Source organism: Lates calcarifer, linkage group LG3, assembly GCF_001640805.2.
Source record: "Lates calcarifer isolate ASB-BC8 linkage group LG3, TLL_Latcal_v3, whole genome shotgun sequence".
NCBI lineage: Eukaryota > Metazoa > Chordata > Actinopteri > Centropomidae > Lates > Lates calcarifer.
The window spans coordinates 12,411,681-12,424,133 of NC_066835.1; the positions used below are offsets into that span (position 1 = coordinate 12,411,681).

The 12,453-nt window shown below is 41.5% G+C and overlaps 1 protein-coding gene across 1 annotated transcript in view; it reads left to right on the plus strand.

Annotated features, from left to right (window-relative positions):
- The first annotated feature begins 463 nt into the window (after positions 1 to 463).
- The window catches only part of pard6gb (par-6 family cell polarity regulator gamma b), a 30,911-nt gene continuing 18,921 nt past the window's right edge, over positions 464 to 12,453 (plus strand). Inside the window, exons 1-2 of the mRNA XM_018698008.2 lie at positions 464 to 824; positions 5,275 to 5,497. Coding sequence (XP_018553524.1) covers positions 753 to 824; positions 5,275 to 5,497 — 295 coding nt within the window. The 5' untranslated portion in view covers positions 464 to 752. The remainder of the gene's footprint in view (positions 825 to 5,274; positions 5,498 to 12,453) is intronic.

Genomic DNA, 12,453 nt, shown 5'->3' on the forward strand with positions numbered 1-12,453 from the left:
TGTGCGTGGTGCTACCTTCAAGCCCTGTCGAAAATGTCAGAGTTTTTAGCGAAATGTATGGAGATGGGTGGGGAAATTGAAGTCTTGGTTATTAACGATTGATAGGCCTGCTTAAAAAATAATAATAAAAAAAAGCCAGTTTAAATCTTGTGCTCCATATTCATCACAAGATATTTGGAGAAATATGGCTGATTTTTCATGATTTTCGTTATTAACTTTGTTCAATGGTGAAATAAATTATTTGTGGCAATATAATAAATGTATATGAATATTAGGATTGCAATGTTTATTCTTCGTCGTGCTTTGTGTCTTTTGTAAGTAGGCCTATATTAAAGCAGGCTATGAACCGGTAATATGTATCACTCATGGTAGTTCTTAGCTCTTGACAGGCTGCGAAGAGGTCCGGGATTAGAAGATTGGGATTTACGAGCGACAAGTGAAGGCATCATAGGATCCCATTTTTTAGGAGGGCTGATGTCATTTCAAAACTTAACTCACACTCCTAAGTCAACGCGGCGAGTTCCTCACTTCTTATTCTCCCGTAAAGTCCTCCCTCTCGTCTGGCGGAGCTTCTTAACAAACTCCAGGCGGTGAATTAAACTAAAGACAAACACGAACTTCTCCACTAGAAGCGGAGCACAAGGATTTTATACCAGAAACCCCGGGACCAGACCAGAGCCCCTCTTTCTGCGGGCAAAGGCGGCTGATTTTTTTTTTTTTTTTTTTTTTTTTTTTAACTGCAACCGCACAAAATGAATCGGAGCTTTAATAAGTCGCAACCTCTGCGAAACATGGATTGTAACGCCGTGGAGGTGAAAAGCAAGGTGAGTGTTGAGGGGTTTGGAAATTTCTTATAGGCTGTAAACGGGGGAGATTTTGGGGAGAAAATAAAAGAGTTCACATGGTCGTCCCGGAGCGGAGCTGGAGTCGGTCGGACAAAATTATCTGCAACTAACGACACACATTTTATCCTTTCAGTGACAAGACTCTTATCTGGTTCTTGAAGCAGGATCTGAACGCACCAGTTTCTGGATGTTTCTGTAATTTGCAGTGATTACTTTCTTCTTACTTCCGACAGAATGCAGATTGTGCTGATTTGGCTCTTTCCCTCTCTGTCACGAAGCTGTTGAAGGGAAAACTGGTTTGAAATAGTTTTTGAACAACCTATCTCTTACCATGTGTTATAATAATCAGTTTTTAATCTGTTTAATATGGTTTGTTTGGAACAATAGTTGCATTCACTGCAGGTTTGTGCCACATAGTTTCATCCTACACGTTGTTTTGGGTAGTTTGTGAGAGGCTGACAGTCAAACAGCTGCATAAATCAACTTAACCAGAAAGTAAATCACTATAGTTATTTACCAATTTCAGGCTTATGTAATGGAGACCACTAATATATACAAAATGTGAACAGACGGCTGCACATGAATCTTGTCAAAGCTCATAAAGTGTATTAAAAACACATTAGGGTCTTGGATGTTTACTTTAGATAATTGTCTGCAATCCAAGAAAAGTGGGTTTTAACAGTTTGATGTGTAATTGTCCTCTAGTAATGGTGTATGTGGATACAATATAAATCATAACAGATAAATACGTGACACTGTGTCCAACCCGGACCACAAAATAACAGCAAACTATTTGTAATTATGCCAAAGCCTCTCAAGGATTTCTTGTAACCAACATTTTTCTCTAGATTCCATTAAGGCAATGACAACCTCACAGTGGTATGTGTACATATGTGTTTACCCACGCCAGCACACACGAGTGTGTCTGCACATATGTGAAAGGATGAGCTCCTGAGTCACAGATGACATGCTAAATTGAGATGGGCAAATGTTGCAAGAGGTGATTCATTCAGTCCAGAGGTCCTTTTCACTTTTGGTTTTGGCTTGCCCAGTTTCAGTGGGGTGAGTGACCTGGCGGGGAACTGTGAGAGCGATAACTGATTGTTGTTGATGGTAGGTGGGAGGGCATCTATTCCAGGATGCCCATACAAATGATCTTAAACACACAGAAGCATCAAAGTGCTGTGTTTTTGTTTTGAGGCAGGGTCAGTTTCGTGTTTGTTCCTCAGAGAACAGGAGTGGTCACTTTGCAGCTCATCAGAGGTTGTTCGTGGGTGGTACTGACAAACCAGGAGCTGCGTGCCTTGAACGGGCAGGTTCAGCAGCGTCATCACATCATCACTGCAGAGCTGACTCACCGTCATGTAACGTCACATGTTTCCCTTTTTGGATCACATGTAACTCATCGCTCTTTAATATGTCATTTTGGCCTGTGTCCTCTGGTTTTGTTATGAGCATCTTGTTGTGTCCTGGAGACGAGGCGGTTTCGTCCTCGCTTTGTTCTCTGTGAGAAATTTGGTTGGAGTGACCAAATCAAGAAAGATGATTCAAAGACAGTTGAGAATAATTTGAATAAAATACAGTCTTATCTAGCAAGTACCAGTTCTCAGTATCTGAATGGCAACATTTATGAATATCTTTACACTGCATTTGGTTATTCTGGATGTGATATGTCGGGCAGGACACACACAAAGATACAAATGATTGAAAGTCAACATAAGCAGTAGCTTAAAAATCTACTTCAAGTGTGTGTTATTTTATAATTGGTTGATTGCTCAGTCATTTCTAAAGCTAAATTCTTGGTTACAGCTTCATAAGTGTAAATATTTTATTTTAAACTTCTAAACTGAATATATATTTCTGTTGACAGTTATTTGGATAAAAGAAAACATCTTAAGACATGATCTCTAGAAACTGGTGATGTGCAGTTTTTACTATTTCCTGACTTTCCACAGACCAAACAACTGGAGGGGTGGGAGGGGGGATTGGAGAGGTGAGATACACCCTGGACAGGTCTATCACAGGACTGGCAAAATGAGAGTTCATTGTTTAAGTGCGTAGCTCTCAAAGTCAATCCTTCAAAACTCCTGCAAGCAATCCCAAAGTTTGTCAAAATGTCTGTTATGATTAGTTAAGGTCGATATTCAAATCTGTTGTCAGCACATTTGAGTCTGGTGCATGTTATGTGCCTGGTTCTCAGTGGTTCACATTTGGGTTTTCTCAGGGGAAACTGTTCCAGTGATAAGCTTATCAGGGATAACACTGGAGGTGTCTGGCTGGCTGTCCCGGAGCCTCAGCCAGGAGCTGGTTTCACTCACTTAAAGCTCTTATCAGAGACGGAGAGAGTGCCGTAATGGGGGTTGGGTGGGATTCATTTTTCCCCACTCCTTTTTTCCCTTACATCGATTTTTACCAGATTTTTAAATACTTTTAATTCTTGAAATCGTCATTGGCAGATTTTTAGCGGCTCACCTTGCAGATCATGTTTTAAATGTCTTTTTTTATTTGACTTCTAAATTACCAAGAACCCATATGTGATAATTCAGGTGAGTTGTCCCTGATAAACAGAGCATTACGCAAGGACAAAGCCAACGCTGGTGAAACACAGAAGTCAGTTATCTTCCATTTTCTTCACTGTGTCAGAGTTTAGTCTCCCCAACATGTTCCAACCTGTTGACATCACTTTGCTCTGATAGGCCGGTAGGGCAGGTGATGTCACATTCATAGTGATGTATTCTTAGGTTTGGGTACAGTTTTGAAGCCCGTGATTAATCATCCCATGTTCAGACTTGCTTGTACCCGAGGGCCAAGTTCTGCTTGTGAAAGCAGATGGTTCAGAATGATCGCTATGTAAAAGTGGAAAGAGAACATCCAGATTCAGAATGGTGACTGAGCTCACTGATCTGCCGATGTATAATTATTATTTGTTAAGTCAAGGGTGGCATGATGAAGTCTTACATTGTTAATTACGGTTCATGTCCAGGTTTCATTTTCTGAAATGTTGAGTACACCTGTTGAACAGTAGCAAACCTGTTTGTCTGCTTCTTGTGTCGCCTTCGAATGTAGGTTGAGTTTTACTTACTGGAATTCAAGCTGGGTGCCACACTTTACATACAGTCTACAGCAGCTACACACCCGCCTGACATCCCCCTAGACTCCTAACACACCCCCTCTTAAATTCATATGTCATCTTCTAATTACAGAGCTGGTTAATGTATCCCCCTGCTCTTCTTCTCTCCACCCAGTCAGTACACTGCTACTCTCCTCTGCCACTCTGTCAGCAGTCCCCCCCCCCCAGATCATCCCTCCACTCCTCCCCTCTGCTGTCAGCTTCCCTGCGCTGCGAGCTGGTGATTACAGAAACAAGCAGCACCTTAGTCTACAAATTACCACTCTGTGATTCAGACACCGGTGCAACATCAGCTGCGTGTTTGTGTTGGTTCATTCAGCCGTGTCTTTGTGGCTCGGTCGTATCTCTCCTCCTCATGTCCATGCTTGTCTGTGGCTCACGTGATGACCCCACCGTGACCCCCAGCCGCGCTCTCATTGGTGGTCCGGTGACCTACCCGGGAAAGCTGTGGCGCAATTGTTCAAGTCTGTGCTCTTGTGTGTAATGGGTGGGTGGGAGACAGAGCTGCCTGCCAGTGTCATTTATTTATGTTGAGACAGCTTACTCATCCACCTGTATTGTTCTGTTATACAGCAACCCCTCACCTCCTTCCCTTTTCCTGCTGTTTTTGTGGTCAAAGCTACAAGTGATGTGCAATTTAGCTTGTGGATGACGGCCTAAACAACAGTCACACTCTGCATTGTGACATTGCTTGCTCACTTCCTTGCTAGAGTAAGAGGAGAATAGCCACCGTTACATCTGTCCCTTTACTTTCTGTTTTTGTGCTAATTTAAACTAATCAGCTGCTGGTTAGCTCACAATTACAGTGCAGACATAGGAGTGTTTTGTGTTAGTGGAGGTGTTTTAGATGAGGATGCCCACTGTTATGCCATAAAACATGGAAGGAAACACTGATCCTTTTGTACTGAGAGGCACATTTTTAAACATGTTTATTGGGTAAAAGTTGTAGAATAAACATTTGCCATGCTATTAGTAATATTTGCTGTATTTTTCTGAAATTTATTTCTGTAAGTTATGTCTGTAAATGTAATATGAATGTTTGGAAAATTATGTTGCTTTGGCAGCGTTGAAACTGTTGTGTTTATGGTGTAGAAACTACTTCCCCTGTGCCATATTTTACATCAGGTCATGGCCACAGCGCAGCTCTGTGGACTTCCACCCTGTTAGTTTTATGTGTGCCAGTCAGATGGTTTAGATAAATGCCTGAGGTCAGACATCCCGGTTTCCTCTTCCTGTTTGGCTGTCGCACTGACTGTCCTCTTAATGTCCTCTTGTCTTTTGATCTTGTGCTCTCCTCAGTATGGGGCGGAGTTCCGCCGGTTCTCAGTGGACCGGGTCAAGCCTGGCAAGTTCGAGGAATTCTACAAACTTATCCTGCACATTCACCGCATCGCCAACATGGAGGTGATGATTGGCTATGCTGACATCCATGGGGATCTGCTGCCCATCAACAATGACGACAACTTCTGCAAGGCCGTGTCAACAGCTCATCCACTGCTCAGGATCTTCATACAGAGACAAGGTAGGTTGTATGAAAAACATGGCTTCCTTTGCCTTGTATAATTACACAGCAGTGATGAAGCTCACTGAGTCTAAAAATGCCCAGTCTTCTTCTTCGCCATCAGAATCCTAAAGATTGTCTCTTAAAACTGGTTGTTAGTTTAAATAAACATCGGATGGAAACTGACTTTCAAAAATCCTGTAACTGGTAAACCTATAAAACAATAATCTGTTGCATTAACTGCGTCTTGGGCTGCAATTATTGTGCTGACTCGAATCAAGTTTCCCCGCAGAATATTTCCTCATCCAATTATGTCTGTCTTCCCGCTATGGGAACTCTAGGCCTTTTTGTTTACTTCATGCCAGGCTTTCTGTGTGTGCCTGTATGTGTGTTTTTGTGTTTCCTGCCCTCTTATTGGCTGAATCAGTCTCAGTCTATGTCTGTCTGCCTGGCTAAGTCTTGTGTCTTATCCAGAGGAAGGGCTCGCAGGCAGATGAACACACACACACACACACACACACATATACACACAGGCCGGTGCCTCGGCAGCCCCATAGAAATCAGGTCATTGAGCAAAGCCTGTATACCGACATACCAGACATTACAGAGAGACAAAAGATCTGTATGAAAAGAGAGACTCCTTACTGAGCTCCCTCCGTTTGTGTGTTTGTGTGTGTGCATGTGAGTGTGTATTTGTTCAAAGACAACACCATAGTACACTGAATGGTAACCAAGTCCTAGTCTCCCTCTCTCTCTCTCTCTCTCTCTCTCTCACTCACTCTCTCTCTCCATCTCTCCATCTCTCTCTCATTGATCCCAGCTCTGGAGTGGGTCTTGACTGACTGCCAGCCAGCCAGCGAGCATACAAATGAATCTATCACCATTCACATCTATTCATACCCTCAATCCTTCGTGGAATGTCCCTTGTTCAGTTGCGTAATGAACACGTACACTCCAGGGTATTGTTTAAATTGTCATTCGGTGGTTCAGATACAAAAGCTAGCCACGGCGCGGTGAATTATCTTGTCGCTGATTTCTAGCCAGAAATAAGGATACTGAATATTCAAGAGGTCCCACCAGACTTCTCTATTGTGTGATTCTGTTGTCTTGAGACATATGGCTGCAGCTGAATTAACTCATTGTATATCACTGATAAGACATTTGCCAATGATGTTTAATGTAACAAATTTCAGCTAATTAACTAGTTGTTTTTTGTTTTTTTAGAATAGTGTAACTTTGTTTTACAGCACACATTAACATGGCACATTTCAGTGCAAGACAGGTGTTTTAAAGTTTCTTAAAGGTTTTCTGTGCACTATGAAAATCTCTCTCATATGTTTTATAATAGCTTGCAAAAGTCTTAACTAGAGAGTAATTTCTGCTTTCCATCCTGTGCCAGATAATACTTGATTTTTGATAAAAATTATCCTTAAAACAGCCAAAGATTACTTTGTTTAAAGAGAATCTTCAACAGTTCTTTCATTATGATCATTGATCATTGTCTTGTTATCAGTTTACCTGGTAGATGACAGCCTTAACATTCACCTCACTAATGAAATTGCAATGTGACATGGAAATTCTGCTAGCTAGCAAGCTACAAATTCAGGCATATTTTGTCATAGTTAATTCATGTTGTGTATTGTCATAATTCATCCTTTAGACTTGTAGTTGATGTTCTAATGACTCAAACAACTCGGCAACATGTCACCCATCTCTTTACTCATCTCTGTCCTGTCCTATCTGGACATCATTAACATCCACATGGGACATGATGAGGTGTATATTATTGTGATGATGACCATTGTCACCTTCATTTATATCCTTTCATCAATATCTGCCATGCTACAGAACACCTAACACAGGAGAAATCCCATAAAACACCAGAGAGACTGAGTTATCTTTGTTGAAGGACAGATTTGGTTGCTCTTAAGAAGGGGCTTATTTAGTGCTGTTGTGGTGTAAACACAGCGCTGACATGGCGATGTGGTTTAGAGGAATTTGCACTGTTGTGACTGATGCTGCAGCATCGTAAGCCTCACTGCAGTCTATTGTTAGATGCTAGACAAAGAGGTGTGTGTGTGTGTAAGCGAGTACCTCGTGTCTCAGAAGAGCTCTCCCTGCACCCAGTGTGGTACGTGCACGAGAAAGTGTTTGTCTGTGTGATGATGACTGTATCAGTCAGTACCAGCCTGTTAGCACAGGTCATCAGCGAGCAAGCTCTCGGTGTCACCGTCTCGGTCAGCAGACCACCCCGGATGAAAGAAATAGCTTCACGCACACACATATATAAAGACACTGTGACTCACCCCTCAGTCACAGCAGGGACACTCTGTGTAACTTAAACTGGACTGGCCTTTCATATGGATCTGAGTGCAAAAAAGAAAAAACACACTTAATTGGACTGTGCCCCCCTGACAGCTCATTCAGCAAAGTTTTTATGTTTCTCTTTCTATTGCCAATTAAAGGTGAGAAAATTGAAAGACAAAGACGTTGTTATGTGTAAAACATGTATATGTTTCAGTGTAGGCTGCCACATAGAACAAAACTGAATTCAAAATGGGAGTTCAAAACTCCCAAGTTCATGGATACATTGTACAATAAGGGCTTTTAAAGGCTCTCATCAGAGATAAAGATGAAACACAAAGAGAGACCGGAGGGAAGAAATAAAAGGAAGATCAAGAGATGAGGGATCTTTAAGGTTGAATGACTGTGGGTGAAAGTCAGAGAGTAAAGGAAAAAGTGTTTTGCTCTGCTGGGTTGGTTGGCCAATAAGATTTTTGTACTTAATTTCCCAGTAAGACAGACCCTCCCTCTCTACCCTGACAAGACAGGTTTCTACGACTGGCTTTGTGTATCTGTGTGTGGGAGTACTTTTGCCCATCGCAACAATAGGTATCATTACATGTGTGAGTGTGTGTCTCTTTTATCTACCTGACACCCCCCCTTCCAGGCTTAGATTGCCATTGTTGGTAAGATCACTTGAGCACGTGCAGCAGTTGTGTGGCGTTGCGACGATAATCCTGCTGAAGATACCTGATGTTCCTGCCTGTGGGCAAAGATGGCAGCTTGTTTAATGATGACCTCCACCTATAGAATTGAGGATTACACTCTGCGGTTTACTCCTAGCTATACACAGTAGCCTCTCAGCGTAGATGATTACATGGGACTCAACTTCAGTCAGAGCAAGTGGAAGTTAAAGCAGAACACCTTTGTTGTTTTTGTATTTTGAACCAGGAAATCTGCTGATATTTAAAACCTATAAGGGTAGAGTTACTCCAAAATAGACAGAGGTATTTCTGTTCACAGTCTTGCAGCTACATTGCAAATATTACTGTCAGCAATGCAAAACTATTAGGTTCATTTATCTGTATATTTCACTCCTTTAGAATCCAAATTTTCTTTGTTTAACAACAGAAAATGTGATTTATCTGGATGTGCCCACAGTAGAAAATCATTTACTTAGTAGGTTAAGCCACAGACATTCTGTCTGTAACATAATGATTAACACAGAAGAAAACATATCTTGGCAAACTAAGCTGCACAGGAATGTTTAAACATGTACATCGTGTGTAAATACTTATGTTGGTTATTGAGTGACTGCTATGTAAATATCATTTGGTGATGACACGTGCAGCATTATTCTTACTGTGTGCATGCATGTCAGTATCTGTCTGTAATTCTTATTTTAGAGGGGAGGTTCACACTTCCACCTGTTTGAAACCCATAATTTTTAAAACTTAAAAAAAGTCCATAATTTTTGACTTTTGCACTTTGTCGACATTACCCCTGCAAGCTCTTCTGGATGATTATATCAAAACCTGTGGTGAAACATGTCCGTTTGTAGAGAGAGAGAGGGTGAGAGGGGGGAGGGTAGTCACATCACACAGGGAAGTTTTGTACTGGGACACTTCAACGTTTCTCATGCTCACACAATCGGGTGGGGGAGGGGTGAGCAAGTGATGGGAAGAAAATGGGACGCATCAAAAGATTTGTGGTGAAAGAAGAGCGAGTGAACCAGCTCTGTATTGTGGAGGTGGACTCCTTGTTCCGCTCCAGTGTGTGGGTGTGTGATTGTAGTAGTTTAGTCAAGAGTGGTCAGCTGATGATAGATGTTAGATTGGGGTCACATGGATATTTTCAGCCCTTGAAATTGCTGCAAGCTTGTGTATGTTTGTACAGAGAAAAGGATCTGACTACGGCATTTTTATCGTGATCAAGCTATTAGCTTCCCACTACTTCCTGAATTTGTTTCAAAAGTTGTAGTTGACCAGTTGGTCCTGCTGTGACAGACTGTGCTCAGAGGCATGTTAAATACACTTATCTAGGTAGTCTGATGTTTTGTCAAAGGTTTATGGTATTTTTATCTAAGGAAACTACTGTGAGTACTAACTGTTCATTCATATTCTGGCCCTTGTGCAAAATGATGCAAATTAGGATATAGATAAGCATTACAGGGAACACTGCCTCCTTTTTCTTTAGATAACTTGGACAGGAAACTGGCCACTGGGCTCATTGGATTCCACATTTCATCCTAAAAAAATAAAAATGTAAATATGATCCCTGTTAGGACTAAAAACACTAGACAGAATATATCTCATCTGCTCCTATGAATCCATTTTTGGGGTAGGATAGGACCAGTAGATGAAATCTGTTAATGTGCTAAAAGGCTTTTAGAGCTGGCAAACTTTGACTCAGTCTGGCAGGCTTTGGTGCATATCTACTAATTTCCCACACTACAGCAATGAGTATGGTAATCATCTTGATAGTCTTTTATGATAGTCTGTGCATGGTTGAGGACAATTAGGGTTCAAGTAAGGCTATGTGTGTTAAATTTAATTTAAATTTCACCTGTAATTATGCTAATAGTAGACAAAAAAGCGTTCCTGATCCAAGCAAAACACTGGCCTGTTTTTGCTTCTCAGTTTTCAGGGGGAAAATAGTTTTTGTAGACAGTGCCAGTGGCCTGCACACAGACTAAACTTTCAACAAAAAGAAGAGACCCCTGTTTGGCAAAGGGCTAAAAGTTTAAATAAACAGAGCAGAGGAGGGTTGGCCAAGGTCGAGCCTGCGTGGCTTCATATCTAGCATGCTGAGTGCCCCGGGGTTTACAGCTCCGGCAAGTCCCCCCCCCCCCGACTATTCTCCACACCTGTGAAAACTAGAGGGGCTAGATATCAACAGCGGCCAAGCTAAAGAGAGATGTGGCACCTTAGCATAAATTAAAATTAAAAAAACGGCAGAATGCAACAGCAGCTACGCCAGTCAGAGCTAAAAAAGTACAGACGTCCAGACCCAGTGCTGTTTCTCAACAGCTTGGACCGCACAGCTGCATGGAGATCAAAGAAACAGCGAGCATTATTATATTTCTATGGCTGCCCTGACTGTCTGCACTCTACTGACTTTTCCACACTTGGATCTCCTGTTATATTCTTTTTTGCATCAGTTGAATCGTAAATGTGTTGTTAACAGAACAAAGCTTGGCAGGCTGTGAATAGAGAGGTGTCATTTACACTCAAAACTATTAAGGGAGTGCAACAGGAAAATGAATGCAGCATGTTGTTGGAATTGCTCGAGCGAAAAGTTCATTAATAGTTTCAGTGCATTAGTCATCACCTTAAGAAGGTGACTGTGTGGAAATTGTTGACATCCACACTTGACTTTTCATTTCTACTGAGGAAAAACACATGTATATGGTTAAAATAATTACTTTCTTACACTCCAGAAACTTATCAGACACATCAACTTTATAAAAACAACCTTTATAGAAGAAGGCGTAGTTATCTCCTCAATGTATTTTGTGCTATCAGGTGTGTATAGAGTTGTTATGGGATATGGATGATGGGCAAAGGCTTGATCTTACCCAGACCTGACCTGACCTGACCTGACCTTTCTAACTATGGAGTCACTCCAGGTAAGAGCTCTGGTCAACCATCAGCCACACTCAACCCACATTTTTCTGTATTATTTTTTTCTTTACATGGAATTTGGTTCTTAAAGATTCAATCGGTCATTTATTGTTAACATTAGAAATAGCTAGACACTTGTAAAAGAGATAAAATAGGACAGAATGACGAAACAGTGTGTCATGAAAGTATGTGAAACAGAAACTCCACTGCTATGGCCATGGTCTGATGCCTGAAATGGTCAAAGACCAAATGTTGAAGTGGAGAGAAAGTTTGGTGGGCTCGTCTTTGTTTTTTTGTCTGGTTTTCTGGTTTTGCTGAACTCCATGTACTTAAATTTTCATAAAGTCTTATTTCCTCTCATAAAAGAACAAGATTGCAAGCAGACATCTAATCTCACTTCAGTTCAGTTCTCTTGGTGCCAGACTTTGTATGGACTCTGAATCTGTTGTAGCTTTTGAGCATTAGCTTTCCTAATATCTTTACTTATTATTTTCAGTTATAGTTGTTTTATATATGTTTTGGACTTTGGGCAGCCATTGTACATTTTAAATTCACAATCTCTGATGTGTTCCTCTCAGTCTGTGACTGACTGAGGAACTGTAGGAATCCTGTCAGCACATCTGGCCACTCTAGCACCATGGCCAAAGGGCTTTTGAGAACACGTGGAGATGTGTGTGTGTGTGTGTGTGTGTGTGTGTGTGTGTGTGTGTGTGTGTGTGTGTGTGTGTGTGTACTTTTGTCCACATGCCCTGTTCACTGGATGGGATTGTGCACCAGATGTGTCAACATGCCAGTGCTCAGTCATGGTAGCTGTAGGTGAAAGCTGTGACCTCCCTCTCCACAGCATTTGATCCATGTAGACAAGAAAAAGAGCCACTTCAGTAATTAGCATTGGCTCTTTATCCCAGCCAGATCTGACAAAGCTGATTTAGTCCTCGGACACTGGATTAAAATAGATCTCTGAATTTTATTCATGCCAATGTGCAGCTTTGTCTTCTTTGCTCACTTGCGCTTGGATGGTGTTTGGTGGATTAATACCTTGCATTCCTGCCACACAATTAAATGAGCGAT